This window comes from Triturus cristatus, chromosome 7, assembly GCF_964204655.1.
Source record: "Triturus cristatus chromosome 7, aTriCri1.1, whole genome shotgun sequence".
Lineage (NCBI taxonomy): Eukaryota > Metazoa > Chordata > Amphibia > Caudata > Salamandridae > Triturus > Triturus cristatus.
In genome coordinates this window covers 934426238-934444173 of record NC_140590.1, presented here as the reverse complement: position 1 = coordinate 934444173, position 17936 = coordinate 934426238, and the positions used below count along the sequence as shown (strand labels likewise).

Below are 17936 nucleotides of genomic sequence, written 5' to 3'. Positions count from 1 at the left end.
ATTCACCTCCACAGAGAGACCATGATCTCTAATTGTAGTTGAAAACACAGCAACCCATGCAGAGGGGAAAAGGGAAATGGGAAGAGAGACAAAAACACTGATGCAAGGCTTGTTACACTTTATTCGGGTTCAGCTTATTGAAGTTTGCAATGAATCAACACCAGATTAGAAAAGAACCTTATAACATTCAGATCATAGTCCATCCTTTCACCTAATTACCTCAAGCAACAAGTCATCTATCTGAGCTATTTCTTCTCAAACACTTAATATAGTTTTCTCACTGGAAATATTGGAAACCAATGGTTCTTTGTTTACCTTGAAAATTCTTTGTAGCACAGTGCAGGTGGGTGTTTACAAGTGGGGGGGGCAGTCTTTGTGTATGACTCATAATGACTTACAAAAGCGTTTCATGCACATAAGTTCAAAATGAGTTGTCGTCTTTTAAATGCAGGAAAAAATTACGATATGACTTTGGTTACATGATGGTCCTCAATGTCAAACACAAACTGCTTAGGAAAAGGATGAGACTCTGACTTAACTTTGCTTTTATATGATCTCACCCCAACATGGCTGCTGTATCTGACATTCCGCTTCTTGCAAGATTCAAGTTACTTTTGGTTGCGACGTTCACCACCACGCACACCAGCTTTGCTCGGAACCTGAATATCCTTATATCTAGTTCTCCAATAGCAGTAAGGTTTTAACAAACACCATTTGGACTTTTTATTGCCTATACCTCAATAATTATTAACATCACTGTATCATGTTATCATGACAGTGCCTGTTTATGCCCCTGCGGCAGTCTTCAATCGTATTGTGCAGACGTATTTATTAATTGCCAAATCTCCCTTCATTCCAAGTATTGCAAACTTTAGCTTATGTGAAATAGAGATCCACAATCCTTCCTATTTTAGGGTCTACATTTAATTAAACTGAATTTATTCTCAGACATTAATTCAGTGAATGAACGATTTTGGCATCTAAGTCATGTTGGTTTTGTCACTAGACCAGTTTGGTGTTTCAGGTTTCTATTCTAATAGGATCGAACTAAAGGGCTGATTTAGATCTTGACGGCACTACCGCTGTCCCGCCGCGGCGGTGGTCCCAAGTACTCCGTCAAGCTGCCGGCGGTCCTCCTGCTTTATTTTCTGTTGCGGCAATGGACAGGAGACCGCAGCAGCGGTGGTTTTCTCTGCTGTCTAACAGTACTCCGTCGCCGTCATGCTGGTAGGATTGCGCACAGGCGATTTAGATGTTCCCATTGTGCGAGCAATGTCCTGTCAGCGGAGTCCTGAAGAAGTGAGGCCATGGTGGTGTAGAGACAGGTAAGTACTACTTTTTTTCATCTCAATAGACATATATGTTGTGAATCTGTCAAAATGTATATGTAGGTAATGTGTACTGCCCACTGTTTTTGTTTTTTACATATAGCATTGCACACCAAAAACATACACATACTATTAAATGGACACCGTCACCCACCACAAAACCCTACCTTAGATTCTGGCGACAAAGGGGTGGCTGAGAATCATGGTCCAGTAGCAGTAGCACAGGAAGAACCTGAACAATGACGGATTCGGGGGCGAGATCCCCCCAAAAATATGTTTTTTAAACTCTTTTTAATCGATTCTGCCAACTTGCTCTTGGAGGTTTGACCGCCACAGTTTCCTCAAATTGGAAGGCGCTTCGTAATCTGGAAGGCGGAAATCTTGGCAGGACTTCTTCCGATAGCAGCGTTCGCCTCTGATGTTTTTGAAGTGGGATAAAGATTTTGACATAGGTGGAGGGACAGCAAAACACACAAGATGATGGACGGAATGTTGCACGTTGGCAAAACATTCACTCCCAGTCACAGATCTGGGTTTAATCCATCGTTATTTTGCTCACCACGCCACCCCAGTTCAGACATGGCCATATACAAATCAGTCTTGACGCTGTGCCTCATGGGAACAGTCCAGCCCGAACTGCCAAGCCATGTCTTCCCTGGACCGGACTCAAGCATCCTAGGACCGGTTTCGGGGTTTCACCCCTCTTCAGCCAGGATAGCTTGACTCCAGTGGCGTAGTGAGTACGGGACCCACGTCTGGGCATACCCTTCCCACATAGGGCGAACAGCAAAACACACAAGATGATGGACGGAATATTGCACATTGGCAAAACATTCACCCCCAGTCACAGATCTGGGTTTAATAGGTGGGGGGACTGCAGCGGTCTACCTCCAGTAACCACCCAACATCTAAATCGAGCGGGCGAACCGCCAAGGCTGGAGGCGGGAAGTGACAGTGGGACCAGTCCCACCAAGATCTAAATCTGGCCCTAAATTCTTAATCCGAAGTTAGAATGGATTGCTACTGATCAGGGTTATTTTAGAGCCTCATCCACATCTTCATTTTCAAACTGTACCAGATCATTTGCTCGTCTGTCTCTTAGTCCTCAAAGTGTATCTGGCAAGTTAATAATAAAAGCACTGTATATATCTGCAGCTGATAGCCCCTTTTCCCAAGAAAAGTCATTAATATCTTGGCTTCTAGGGAGATGGGATCTGGTAATGTATGTCAAACCCTTTCTCTTGTAGTGCATTTTTCATCTGTAAGTACGGAAGGAAGCATGATGCAGTTACTTCAGATTCCATCTGCAGTACTGGAGAAATTTCCAGCCGGTAGTGCCACATATGTCTTACTAACTTGGTGATCCCAATAGGCCCCATTTTTGGAGGCTTTTAGCAACTGTGACTGTCTTTAGGAACGTGCCACACCACAGAGGTGTTTCTTTTGTAATTCCCTATGCCCATTTTATCTCTTTTGAAGTTGCAGATTATTTTTTATTACTTCTTTTAACTTTTGTCACTTTTTTTCCTATTTTTATCTTCGTCCTTCTTTCTCTATTGCTCTAGGAGGTCGATGCTGAAAAATCGGCCCTCGTCACCAAAAATGAGCGGTGGTGCATACCACCTGCAACCACTGGCACACTGTCTGCTGATTAAAAAGTTTATAGTCCCTCCCACTGTCCCTGTAATGTTACACAAAGCCTCACTGCAAATTGAAACATAAATGATTGTAGCCATATTTATTTTGTTACAGCTTTAATCTGCATTCATAATTTATGTGGTAGCTACGCTCAAGCTAATAATGGAGGCAAACCGAACAGGAAGAGTCTGACTCCCCTTCCTACTAATGTATGGTGCAGGCAGCCAGGCAGTTTTGGCCTTTAACAGGTTTCAGCTTCTTCTTCAGGAAGCTCTGTTTAGGTACGCCGATCCATAATACAGAAAGTGCCCCGAAGGTGCAATTGGCGTGTGCACCCGCCTTTACGCCCATGGACTTTTTGGTATTACAGAAGGGCCTGCAGATGTTTGCTTAGCAGTAAAGATTGTGCCAGCGCGCCTCTAGCACCAGGGCAATCCTAAACGGGTGTGCCCGGATTTGCATGGGGGCATGGACCCATAACAATGAGGGAAACAGTTTGCCTTTGCATCCGTGTCCATAATGCTTCACTGCTGCAGAGGCAAAGAGGTTGTCAGAAGGTGCATTGACTGCTCCTCAAGGAGGAGGCACACAGTCGAGGCTTACGGTGAAAGGGAAGAAAAGGGATACAATGGACCCCACTCCCCCAGACATTCCCTGCAGGCGGGGACAGTCACTCACTGAACCCACGTGCAAGGGGATATCTGCCCCTCTTTTAGGAAACGCCCACCTGCACTGTGCCTCAAACAGATGCTCTGCCTTTCACTAATGCACTGTCCCTAGATCAGGCACCAGCTTGCGGCTGCCTTGGGGTTAGTACATTATCTGGAAGAGGGTGCACTGCCACTGTTTGTGGCCTGCACAACCTACTTAAATGTGCACTGAATTGCAATCGGGTGCAATGCCCCATTTACATAATGCAGCACCGATCCTAAATGTCATACCTCTCTGCGGGTCTTTCACAACCCCGTCTGTTGAGCAGACTTGGCCTAACATACAATTAATTACATGACAGTTGGGCTTTCTGAAAATTGTAGAACTTAACCTAAATTATTTTCCTTTAACAATACACAAATAGTACATTAGTCCTTGGAAAATGTAGTTACCTTTATAAACTTGAAATGGAAAGGAATTATATTGATCCCAAAGTATTTTATACAATTGCGACATGCAATTGCAATGTCATGCTCTCTTTAGTTACATGCTAAAATCGATGTACTGTGCAGACTGTCTGCTTTGCATGTGTGCAATCTAGAGGATGACAATTATTGATAAATCAGTGTCAATGTGTAGGATTGTTAGATGTTATAAATCACTTACGCATGATGTTGGGCACTGTTTTATTCTGACTCTCCGTAGTTCTTCTATGCTTTATCAGTTTGTAAAGAAATATGGGATCAGAATGTATAACCTTTTGTTTTTCAAACGTGAACGTAGTATTTGGGGCTACGATAGAACTATAGTAAAGTGGAAAATACCATACAAATGTTTGTGCTTAATATAAATGTTTCCCTTTACAGTGAAGAAGAGTTTCATAGGACAGAATAAGTCTTTCTTTGGTCCATTAGAACTGGTGGAAAAACTGCTTCCTGAAGCATCAGATTTAACAACCAGTGTTAAAAATCTCCCAGAGTTAAAGTAAGTGAGAAGATATTGTAATACATTGTGAAGAAGAGTGTCTGATTGACAATCGTGTTCCAAAAATTATGTAATTTATGCCTAATGCCTTTCTACTGAAGTTGAGATAATGGAATAGTGTAAATAATTTTGCACAGTCAGGCCTGAGCCGCCACAGTTGGGCCCAGTAGCTCGTGATTTCCCTGTGGGCCTCTGAAAGGAATTTGACACATCATTTCTGATATTCAGATATAGGTAAGGTAAAAGATCATCACATATAACAATTTGTTTTGTGGCACATTTAGATTGGATAATGTTGTAATGTGAGACATATGCAGAGTTTAAATGCTGATATCTCTGTGAAAAAAAGAAAAGTCACCTAGAAAGGTGTAATGTGTAAGCATACGTGTTGCAATGCAGCGTCACCCCGATTGGCCCAAACTCCACAACACACACTGTCTACCCCAAACTGTAAAGTTCACTTACTCTGTGACCACAGTTTATTGGTATGAGTTCAAGATGTAAATGGTGTAGATCAGAGCTGTCATAGTAAATGTACATTTTCCCCTCTGAATAGGATCCTAAAGGTCACAATCTGTCTTGTGACCTATTGGCTGCAGGTGTTAAAGAGGAGCACGTCTGCAAATTCATTACAGAAAGCTGCATTGTAGAGCCAGTTATTTATCCTTGGCAGTGGCAACTCTGCACTTTCCAAGAAGTAGCAACAAAGCTGTTAATCTCCTCATATGAGACCATGGCCACATATCCCTGTAGAACCTCACCTGCAAAACTGTCAATGGCTAACTTAATTTTTCCCTGCTGTTAAACCACCTGATATAGGAAGCCTGTTATGCTAATTCCAGATCATCAAGTTAAGTGTTTAGGATATCATGGGTTGTCTGCCCTTATAGAAGGACGTATTAAAAGTTCACTCATTTCCTTAGGATGGCTCTCTAGTGTATACACCAATGCCCCTGTTGGTATGTATTGATGTGATACAGTCATCCCCCACTTGGTGTGTGCAGCAACTAGGCATGTGTCCTGCTTGGACATTGCACGTCACTGTACTTTCTTGCCAGAGTATAGTTTCAGAAATGTTTAAATTCTCTTTCAGACATATTTTTTTGAGTTATCAGGCAATTATTCACTTCATCTAAGATCTCCGGTTTGAGTATGTAATGTGGATTTTGTCAAGTGTTATCAATTTGGTTTCTAGTGCATTCTAAGGAATTTGAGAGAACTCCCACCCCCCCCCCCCCCCCAGTGCTTTGATATAGCTATACCTCTAATGTAAAGTATATAGGCCTCCCATTTTGTGTATTGAGGAGGCATAGATCCTATGTTCTTGACAAAAATGCCTCCATGTTGGATCTTTGCTCCTTACAAAACAGTGGGTCTAGTAGTGCCCCAGAGTGAAATAGCCAACCCTGGTCCTGTGACACCTGCATTGGCATTGGTATGTTCAACGTGAAGAGTATTAGGGAGTGTTCCGAAAGTGTCCTAGGTTAGGTACAAGATGGATCAATCCTGAATACCGTAGTTCTGTACATCAACCAAAAACTGATATGCAAACAGCACTATGTACCAAAGAATAGGAGTATTCCCTCTCCTCCTCCATGTGTGTTCTCCATATATCTACAAGGGCTGCTTCTTTTGTTTTACGTGCAATGCACCCACGGACCTGGGGTAATGCTTTGTGACTTAGAAGAACCAAATCTTCAGGGCCACACCTCGATGAGGTCTACGGCTTATCCTTGGATGTGCAGGCATCCTTAATGGACATGGAAAGCGTACTCAGCCCTGGAATGGTTTGAGCAGAGCAAAGCTACACTGTTTTGGGGGGTTTTCTGCTCCCACAAGACAATTACACCAGCAATTTTGTCCTCTCTGTGGCTACAACCAGAGTTTTCCTTTTTTTCAGCCATCCTTACACCAGCCAGCAGGCATTTCATCCCTTTTGTGGCCGAGGCTACAGTTCTTAGAGACCACTTTCAGAACAGCAAGAAAAATTTGCAGCTCAGTCTGTCGCTTCTCCAGCATCTGCAGCTGCAAAACCACTTTACTGTGTCCTTGCTGGCACACAGCGGCCCTGTTGGAGGCAGGTTTATATATTTCCTAAAGGGGTGGCAGACCATCCTTTCTAGCAAAAGAGACCTCCAAATTGTCAAATTGGGGCTACGCCCTCCTATTTCTTTCTACGACACCGCACCCTCCACTGCTATCAGGAAGGCTGTCTTACGACTATCTGCCCATTCTACCGCAAGAAGTGCAGCCCCTTTTGGCCCAAGAAGTTTGAACTGGGAGTTACTCCCGCTAGTTCCTTGTGCCGAAGAAGGACAGAGGCCTTTGTCCTATCCTGGATCATCACCTTCTAAATGCCTTCCGGCAAAGGGGCGAGTTCAAGATGCTTATGCTAGCCCAGGTCCAGAGATCAGATGGTAACGTTGGACCAGCAGAATGCTTATTTTCATGTGACTTCTCTTAGATGATCTCGTTTAACACAGCTATGCTGGATACAGTGCAGTTCTGTGCTTTTTCTCCATAGTGGAGTGTCCAGGACATTCAGGCTATGCTCCTGATCTTTCAACCTCTGTCCTAGATCCCAGGTTGAATGGCTCATAGACTACTGGGGTTATAGGCCTACTGCATCCTGCTGGCAAAACATATCAGGTAGTACATGCAGGCTCTGCATGTTATTGTGCTCAAAGCCCAATGACACAACATCCGGTAAACCTGTCTGATTGTGTCCAGATTTCAGAGGAGACTGTAAAAGGTCTACAGGGGTGGATCCTGGACTGTGAGATGGTCAGTAACAAACACTCTACTTACCCCACCCAGAGTTGATAGTGGTCATGGATACTTCAGTACTTGGTTGGCCATCTAGGAGAGGTGGAGATCAGAGGCCTTTGGTTTCCGGAGGAAACTCCACTCTACATCAGTTTGTTGGAGCTGATTTACTTGGCGTTGAATGCCTTCCTGCCCACCATCCAAGAAAGGCTGGTGCAGGTACTCGGGGACAATCCACCACAGTGTGGTACTGCAACAAGCAGGGCAGGGTGGGGGTCTTGGGCCTGGTGTATTGCTGCTCTGCACCTCTGGAAGTGGCTGGATTGGCAAGGAATTTCTCTGGTGGTACATCCCCACGCAGGACCTTTAAATTCTAGTGTAGGCAAACTAAGCTTCTGACACTTAGCGGATCACGAACGGCAATTGCACCAGGAGGTTTCACAGGGCGTCTTCCACCAATGGGAAGAGTCCTGTCTCGATCTTTTCACACTTGCTGGGAGTGCACATTGTCCGCACCTTTGGCATTTGAGTTTTCAAAGCATCCCTCTCTCTTGGAGATGTCTTCAGTGAAGAGTGTAGGTTAGGACTCTCTTATACCTTCCCGACACTGCCTCTCCTCCCCCAATTTCTGAAGATGATCATTAATGGCCAGGTACAAGTCAGCCTAGTGGCACTGGACAGGGCCAGTAGAGTGTGGCTCCTTGGCAGGACCATCTGTCTTCTGATCAAGGTGCTGCTTCAGGATGATCTTCAATCTTAGCAGGAGGGCAGTGTACTGCACCCGGGCCTTCACGATTTGCATCTACATGCTTATAGATTAATCAGCATCTTGCCAGCAAGGCATCCTTCCACATAATCAGTGTACGCCAGTCGTTGAGACAAATTTGTGGATACGTGCCGCACTCAACAAGGTGACCCATTGCAAGCGAATTTGCCTGAGGTTTTGTTATTTATGCTGTCCCTGGTCCAGCAAGAACTTGCTTTCAGGTACTGTAAGGGACAACCTATCAGTTCTTTTGGTACCTTTGTGTTTACCAGACCTCTCCATTTAAATCACCAGTTGAGATGAGATTTTTCATTGGTTGCAATATTTATTTCTGCCAAAACCCTTTATGATGCCACAGTCAGATTTGTACTTAGTCATCATTGTATTGATGTGCACCCCTTTTGAGCCACTGCACAGTTGCTCTGAGACTTCTGACGTTAGAGATGGTCTCTCTCATCGCCATAATTTCGGTCAGGCGTGTGAGCGAGCTGCAAACTCTTTCTGTCAACCTATCTTATTCAATGTTATTTTTAGATAAGTTGGTGATGAGGACCCGCACTTTCTAGCCATCAGAAGTTGTTCCTCCATTTCATGTTGGGCAGGCTATCACCCTTCCGGCATTCTCTGGTCTGCTTTATCTCTCTAAGGAGTAAGAGAGACTCCATCATGAGGTCACTCAGCTTTTATATTAATCACACCCTTGAATAGCGGGTGGCCGATCAGAACTTTGTGGGGTTTTCTGGAGTCAAGAAGGACGAGGCAGTGCAAAGCATGTCATCTCTCAATGGATTGCCCTCTGCATAAAATTCTGCTAAGCTTTGGCTAAAAAGCAGCCTCCAGAAGGCTTATGGGCTCAATCCACTATGGCTAAAGCTGTATTGGCATGCAGAATGCCTGTCCTGGACATTTGTCACTCGGTTGTTGGCACACATGTTCACAAAGCACAACAGTCTGGTTCGGCGAGAGGGGCATTTTGTCTTCTTGGTTTGGCAGGATGTTTTGATCCAAGCCAGTTCACAGACCCACCACCTTTTAAAAAAATATATATATTATTAATAATTTTCCCAAAAAACATCTGGCTAATAATACAGTATTACAATTATCCATTGTAGAACACCACCATCCCTCTTGTCCCAATGTCCCAGTTCCAACACCAAAAAGGGCTAAAAAAAATATAGTGACATCTAACACAAAATTATAGGCTATCCCTATCCCATCAGTGTATTGGTCTTCCACTCGATTATAAATCCAGTTCCCGCTAACAGTCACGATCCAATAATGTTACATGAACTGAATAATAGAATAGAAAAACCAAAGCCAATCTTCACCCTACTTCCTCCCCCCACCCCCCACCACCGGTGCGCCCTAACTACTTGCACTCCAGAAGTGTAGGAACATCTAATCCCTCTGTTATGGTTAACTCAGTAACAGCAGTACAGTACAGGCTAACCTACTACTATTTGAGTCCAGCAGTTGCTCCACAGGGTATAGCCAGTGTTACTCTACTGCTCCTGTGGAGCATGGCGAACCCGTAGGGGCTTCCAAGGCCGAGCCGAACTCAGAGTCCACCTCAGGCACCTGTAGCGCAACAACCAGTGCTTCCCATGCCCTCGCTGCCTTCAGTGCTTCTTCATTATTAGTCCGCATGGCCTGTTGAAGCCTGATTACGGTTTCGCTCAGCGCCCATTTGATTAAGTCCACCCTCCACCTCCAGAAATTGGGCCCTCGCGCTGATTTCCAGTGTGCAGTGATCTCTCTCTTAGCCAACAACAGGCCTAAATCTATAAACTTGCTTGTCACCTTCGTTTTAAAGGTATGTGGAAACCAGTGTAATAAACAAGTGCCCTGATCAGGTTCCATATTACGGTCTGTAATTCCACGGGGCAGCTCGGCCACTTCCTCCCAATATGTTCCCAGTTGCGGACACCCCCACATTATATGTTGAAAGTTTGCCCTTTCCAGGCTGCAACGCGGGCACTGTACAGTATCCGTTTTAAAATATTGATTGATCATAGCAGGGGTTAAATATGCCCTGTGCAGAATAAAAAAATGAACCAATTGAAATCTGGCATTCCTATTGCTTTTCCAGGCTCTCCTAACTAATTGGGCCCATGTCTTCTCAGGGATCTCTTTGCCTAGGTCCGCCTCACATTTCCCCTGCAGCTCCTGCAATGGCTCCAGCCCCATAGTCAACATGCGCCTATAAAGGCACGTAATGGCCTTGAAGGTTCCCGCAGCCATCACCACATACTGGCATGCCATAGATGTCTGTGGTTCCGACAACCCCGCCTTCCAATAACGTTGCATTGCCGAGACCAAGATGAGTGCAATAAATAATCTCCCCGAGGGATGCCGTATCTATCCTGCAGGGCCTGAAACGGCAACAATGCTCCGTCTTCATACAGATCTCCCAACACTTGCACTCCTAGCGCCTATCATTCAGCCAATGCAGTCCAGTCCCCGCCATGTGTTAAGGAGGTACACATACCCAGCGGAATCTCCGGGGCATAAGGGCGGGCGAACCCAGCTCTGCGCTGGCTCCGGTTCCAGCACAATCTCAGTGTCCGCTCCTCACTAGTAAGCCGCTCAAGGCGCAGCCGCTGCTGAAGAACTATAAAGGACAGTATATGGTGTGAAACCCACCGTCCCTCAGGGCCGTCCGGGCCCCGGAACTCCCGAGCTACCGCTTGAGTGAGCCACTGTAACTGGGCTGCTAAATAGTATAACTCAAAGTCCGACACTGCCATACCCCCGTCAGCTCTCGGACGCATCTTTGTGGTCAGCGCAACCTGCCGTCTGCTGTTCCCCCCCCCCCCCCCCCCATACAAATCCCCCAGCCATGGAACGAAGCTGCTTGAAAGTGGAACCCAGCACCCAGACCGGTAGTGTCCTAAAATAATACAGTAGCCGGGGAGTGCTACCATCTTCAGGAGCGCCACACGGCCCGCCACCGAGAGCGGCAAAGTACTCCCAAAACGCAAAGCTGCTCCTAAGGCCTCGTATGGCCCTACCCACATTACCCTCCAACAAATCCTCGGGGTTATGATAAATGTTGGTGCCAAGGTATGGCAAGCATCTGGGCTCCCAGCGAATGCCTGCAACCTGGAAGGGATTTGCCTCAGACGGGACCACCGGGAACAGGCAAGTCTTCACCCAATTCACCCCCAGCCCCGAGACACTGCCAAAATTAATTGCTTCGCACAGTCTAAGGCCGTTTCCGTATTCGCCAGGAAAATTAATAAGTCATCTGCATATAAGGAGGTATACTTCATATTCCCACGGAGATCTAACCCGGGATAATGCCTCCCCAATCTGGCGTGGGCAGCCAAAGGCTCAATGGCTAAGGCAAACAACAACAGAGAGAGCGGGCACCCTTGACGCGTTCCCCGCGCTACTAAACAAGAGGGGGAAATCGTCGCTCCCGTCCGTACTCGTGCCGTCGCTGATCTGTAAAGAATCTCCGTCCATCCCACAAAGGATTCCCCAAGACCGAGCGCACGCAGAACCCGGAACAGGTATGGCCATTCTAGGCTGTCGAATGCCTTTTCAATGTCTACTGAGAGGACTACTGCAGTGGGGACCGTGCTATGATCTGCCCCCAAAATGCGGAGGAGGCGTCTCACATTAGTTGCCGTGGTGCGTTTCGGGATAAATCCCGGCTGATCTCTATGGACCAACTGCACCATATATGGAAGGAGCCGAGTCGCAAGAATCCTACTAAGTATTTTATAGTCAGATGTTAGCATGGATAACGGGCGATAAGCCGACCTATTCAGGGGGTCCTTTCTTGGTTTCAACAGAGGGATAATGATAGCCTCTCGAGTGGAGGCAGGCAGCCGTCCAAAGCCCCGGGCTTCTTGGAAAACCGCCAGCAGCTTAGGGGCCAATATATCAACGTAAATCGAATAAAACTCTATTGGTAGCCCATCTGTACCCAGTGTTTTATTGCGCGCCATATGTTGAATCGCGCCTCGTATTTCCCCCACGGTGATCTCCCGCCCTAGTGAGTCCGCCTGCTCCTCCTCGAGTCGTGGCAGATGTACTTCGGCCAAGAAATCCTCCAGCACATCGCCCGTGGCCTGAAGCTTGCTCCTGTACAGGTCTGCATAGTATTCTAAAAACAGCCCATTGATCTCTTGCTGAGTGTACACCAGTGTTCCCATGGAGGAGGCCAAGGCCAATATGGGCGTACCCCGTGGGGCCGGTTTGGCCAACCAGGCCAACAGTGTGCTCGCCTTGTCCCGTCCCGCATACCCCCGCGCCAAATACGCCCTATGATTGAAGCAGCGCATCCTCTCTACTTGAGTTGCCACGCCCTCCCTCGCAGCCAAGACTTCTTCCTACGGCCCCGGGTTCTCAGGGCGGGCTCTCTCCACCTGTCGCAACCGTTGTTCCTCTTTTTCTATATCTAGCAAGAGAGTCGTCCGTACTCTTACCATTTTAGTTATACATAAGCCCCGCACCACCACTTTAAAAGCATCCCACTCCAGTGTCAAGTTCGATGCTGTACCCTCATTCTCAAGGAAATAGTGCTCTATGCCTGCCTTTACCTCTGCGCGGAAGACAGGGTCCTCCAAGGCCTCCAGGCGTAATCGCCAGGTAGGAATTACAGGCCTCTCCCGAAGCCAGTGTATCACCAGCAATAATCGATTATGATCTGAGATCGTCCTCGCTAAATATTCACTGTGTCGTACTGTCGCATGATTGTCCGGGGTGCATAGTATGGCATCCAACCATACGTGCAAGTCATGCAGTGCAGAAAAGTAAGAGTAGTCTCGCTCCCCTAAATGCTGCGCTCGCCATGTGTCTATAAGCCCCCACTTATCTTGCCAGTCCTGTCTGAGTTTAGAGAGCCTATGTATAGGTGCTTCAGGCAACGGAGGATGAGACCTGTCCATAGTAGTGTCTGTGATAGAGTTGAAGTCACCACCCAGTTTCACCGGACCAGTCAAGTAGTGTGCCAGCTTCCTCGATAGTCGGGCAAAAAAGGTCATAACTGCACTCCCTCCAGTGGCACACCGGTGGTTCTAACTACCCGAAAGAAAACCCTCAAAATCTCCCAACAACCCCTCCCCAGAACAGGCTCTAAGAATCTAGTGCCCATCCAAACTATCAAACCAACTGTTCCTTTGGTATCTACCAGGGATCCACTCAAGGAACGGAACTAAGGGGGAAGCCCTAGAGCTGAGAAAATCTGGTCCACAACCCCACTGGATTCTGGCACCGTACCCCACTATCAAAGAAGCCTCAACACCTCCGGAAGGGCCCCAGGTGGAAGGAGCTGCACGCTTCTAGTGCCCCCCTGCCCCGGCCATCTCAACTGGGCTTATCCCAATCGCCCCCCTGAGAGAGAGTAATGGGGGCCAGCGCCATTCAACCCCCTTTACAGATCTCAAGGTTTAGCCTCACAAGTTCAGGCATCAACAATCTCATCTGTGGTCCCTGGTGTGATATGCGGCAGTGAAATACTTCCCGTGTCAGTCTCATCAGAATCAGTCCCCGCTGACCCCTTCTCCGAATCCGTCGCCCCCATCAACACTGCTCCTCTTACTTGGGATATCTCTGCAACGCTGCCGATCTCTCCTTCTCCGTTTAAGTCGTGCTGGGTCTCTGCGCTCCAGGGCGACGTCGTCTGGTGTGCCTTGTTCGGCGCAGACGCGGTGCCTCCGTCTGTTGCCCCAGTCCGTTTCCTGCTTCGCCCAATCCAGCTCTGTAGGATTCCAACCAACTCCACTCCTCCTCAGGGCCATTGTGAAAATATGTTTTACCGTCCATCGTCACCCTCAAGCGTGCTTGAAACATCGAGTATTGGATGCCTTCATCTCGGAGTGCCTTCTTAACCGCTAGAAACGAGACTCGATGGCGTTGCACGTCAAACGTGTAATCCGTAAACAGTGTCACATTGTTATTGTCCACCCTGTATGGGCCTGCAGTGCGAGCTTTGTTCAGAAGCAGGTCCCTGTCCTTATTGTGGAGTAGCCGCGCCACCACTGGCCTGGGCGGTCTTCCAGGCGCCAACAGTCGGGCCGGCACCCTATGTGCTCTTCCAAAGTATAGAAGGGGGTCAGGCCCTCGGGAGCAACCTCAGTCCGCAGCTAGTTTTCCAAGTAGTCCACCATATTGGCCCCTTCCACTCCTTCCCGTAGGCCCACCACTCGTATGTTATTCCTTCTATTTCGCCCTTCAGCGTCTTCGGCCCTCCGCTCCAGTATCTGCAATCTACGTTTGACTTCTCCCATCTGGGTTTCCAATGTTTTCTGGGAGGGTTCTAGGACCTCCAATGTGGTCTCAGTCTGCTTCACTCGGTCGACCAACTTAGCATGATCCGCCCGAAGGAGGCCCAACCCCAGCGACACCTGTGCAATGTCCTGCTGAAGTGTGTCCCTGGTGTCCGTGATGGCCTTAAGTATTTGATCTACCTGTTGCAACATCAACCCCTCTGGTTGTGATTCCGCCACGCACTGCTTTCGCTGTTCCGCCGTCTCTTCCTCCGGCTCCGGGTGGGCCCGGGTGGGCCCCCCCTTGCCTGCCTCGTGGTTTCCCCATGGATCGCAGCTCACCAAGACCCCAACAGCGGTGCAATCTCTCAGTGCCTCCCTCACCTCGTCCGCCGCAGCTGCAGCCCCCACGTGGCACTCGTCTTGGGTGGGGTGCCCACTCACCGGTACCCCTATCGGACCGCTTGTCACGCTTTCCACGGCTCACCAGGGGGCTCCTCATCTCTTTTCGGCACCCCTTTCCGCACCCACCCACTCGCAACCTGGGAGGTCATCCAACATCCTAGTGAGGGCGACCCTCCCCTCAATCTCCCCGATCTGGTAGCCTCCTCAGGTTCCTCTCTTTCCGCCCACTCAGCCGGTACAGCCCAGTAGCCACTGCTTGCTCGATTCTCCGAAGGTCACCTTCTGCCGGTGTAAGGCTCCACTGAACGTCCTCAACAGTGCTCCATCGCTGTGGGCAACCCCAGGGGGTGACCCTTTGCTCCTCACCGGCACAATGTCCTCCAACTCTTAGGGCCTACAGAACGGTGGCCTAGTTTTTGAGCAAATTCCCCAGCCAAAGCACGCTGCTGAACTCAAGTGAGGGCGGCACCACTCTGATCTTCGCAAGCCGCCACCGATCAGGCTACCACTGGCTGCACGTCTGCCCTCTCCTCCAGCAATCGTTCTCCACCACCCCTCTGTGCACTCCAAGTGCCGTGGCGGCACTCCCAGCTCTCAGTCCGCGGGCAGGGTCGACGCGGCCGAGCTCTCCCGGTAGTCTCCTATTCGCAGTCGGCCCGGTTCAGCTCCTCACTCTGGGCGCCAGCGCCATTTTAAAGCCCCTCAAGTTGGTAATGGGTAGGTCCCAGGTCCGAGGACAGTTTGTCCACGAAGTCCACTATGCGGGGCCCCGGCGGCGGGAGCGCTCTCCAGCCCGCCTTGCGTTTCCGCCGGCCGGACCCGCGCCTGCCGCAGCTCTCCCCTGCCGTCTGCCTCCTGCCTGCCGGGTGCTCCCTGAGCCGAGCGGAGCCTGCAACGCCTACGAGTCCGCTGTCCCCACTCCTTACTCGGCAGAAGATCCAGTCCGTGCAGAGGGTGAGCGGCGTCCGTCGCGCTCCAGGGGGGACCTCCCAGACGTCAGGGCCGCAGTCTGGCTCACTGCTCCAGGCTCATCTGGGGGGATGATCGGCTGCCACGGCCGCCATTTTGTGGGTGCGCAGGCCGGGCTCCTCGCTCTTCGTAGTCCCCGTGTAGCACCGGGGGTCAGAGGGTGCCTGATCTCGCTCCCAGCAGCTCTCAGCACCTATGGGCACAATCCCCGGTTCTCAAATATGCTATGCCGGCTCTCAATCCAGGATAATCGGTGCGGTCGGCGCGGAGCTCCCGGCTCACGTGTCCGTCCTCATCAACTCTGAAGCCACGCCCCCCACAGACCCACCACCTTGTGAGGAAGTGCTGTGGTATCTATTCAAAAGGCGCGGAATCTGTTGTTAGAAGAACAAGTTATTTACCTTTGGTAACAATCTTTCTGGAGGATACTGTATCTAACAGCAGATTCCTCGCTGACCTCCCACCTTCACGTTCTGTGAACTAGACTCTATTTCCATCTAAAAATGTCCCACGTTATAGATCTCCACATTGGTAAAACCAGTCTGCCGTTGGGCACTGCATTGGAGGGCTTAGACAACACAGAAAGCAACTCGCATCACCACAGTTGGGTGGTGTTAATATGAGATTCCAATTGTCACTTCCGAAGTGTAACAATGTTGGCTCAGCCACACAACTCCGCCTACCAGTGCACTGGATTACTGTTCAAAAACTTTTCAGATTCAGTCTGATGCTTAAGGAATAGTAGCAAGGTGAGACATCTGTGGTTAGATATATTATCCACCAGAAAGATGGCTACAGAAGGTGAATATGGCAATTAAAAACAGTCTTCAGTCTCCCCCCTCATCCAGGGCTTCCAATGGGCAGGAAGGTTATAGACTCGCTCCCAAAATGCTTTTTATGTCATACGACTTCCAAAGTTCACCAGCTGCCACTTGTGAGAAGTTGGCCTGATATATGATGTCACTAGTTCTAGTGTACACCTTGTATCAGTCCAAACAACCCTTATGGTGATTGGTTGTAAAGTCAACCTTCTAGACCAGCTATCCTAGTGGTAGCATGGACAAGAGCAGTCTTAGGCTAAACTCTGTATGGCATGTGAAGCCAGCTGTTATACCACTATAATCCCTTGAATACCAAATGAAAGGACACCACACCATATATATATAAAATTAGAATGTATTTATTCTAACATATACCCTCAGCACTCTTTATGAGTTCAGAGGTCTAAGCACAACAATTTCTTAAGTAGCATACGTTAAGTTATACAGGAAAAATACAGTTAGGCCCAGGGGCCACTTAAACCATATACTAAGAAAGTGGTATAAGTACCACGTCACGAACAGGGTCTAGGCCTAGGGCCTAGGGAATCGCTGGGGCTACACTACCCTACCAATAGTTAGAAAGTGGGAGGCCCACGGGAAGCGTGTGCAGTGTGGAAACACACACGCGGGTTACATTAAAGTCAATGGGAATGTAGCAATTAGAAATAGGAAGAATAAGGACACTTCCGAAGTAACTAGGAGGAAGCAACTAAAGACTTAGACACTTGGATAGTCAATATCCACTGGAGCACCAGAGTACTCGCGTTACCTCACCCACAGGAGACGGGTGCATAGGTGTGAAGATGTGTCGGGTGTCGTCGCTGGATCCTATGGATGCCTGAAGAACAGATGCTGGCAGGCGGCCAGGAGGAAGATGTCCGGTGGATCCACGGATGGATCTTGAAGGAAGAACACCTGCAAGCAGAGGGGACAAAGTCTGGGTCACTAGCCAGTGACCGTGTGGAACCAGGAAGGAACCAGGTGATGTTGTGCAGAACACAGGTGATGTCTTGAAGCTTGTCTCTGCAGCTGCGTGGACCAGGAGGCGTCGAGGACGACCAGAACCAGGGTACGAGCTGTCCCACGAAGGATCTTGCTGCTGGCGGAGTCGACGTCCCAATTGGAGTCAACAAGCCTTGGCAAAGGCAACCCACGCGGAAAGGGAAATTCGCTTCAGGTGCAGACCAGAAAGGTCTGAGGTGCTTCTTTTATAGGGAAGCAAGGGCCAGTCTGGAGGAGCCAAACCAGTGGTGAAAAGTTAAAGGTTCGTCGTCACTGAGGCTACTAGCCAAAGGGCAAGCAACCGGACAGACGCGTCGAGCAGGAAAATGCAGAAGGGCCCCACGCAGAACTCGTGGAGTGTGGAGGGCTGATCTTCGTGCAGATTGTG

At 48.7% G+C, this 17936-nt stretch overlaps 1 protein-coding gene across 7 annotated transcripts in view; it reads left to right on the top strand.

The window, feature by feature from the left end:
- The window catches only part of LOC146810867 (RUN and FYVE domain-containing protein 1-like), a 516661-nt gene that overhangs the window by 97090 nt on the left and 401635 nt on the right, over positions 1–17936 (top strand). For all 7 annotated transcript variants that reach the window (XM_085617892.1, XM_085617897.1, XM_085617895.1 and 4 more), the window contains one exon: positions 4484–4601. In XM_085617892.1, coding sequence (XP_085474018.1) covers positions 4484–4601 — 118 coding nt within the window. The remainder of the gene's footprint in view (positions 1–4483; positions 4602–17936) is intronic.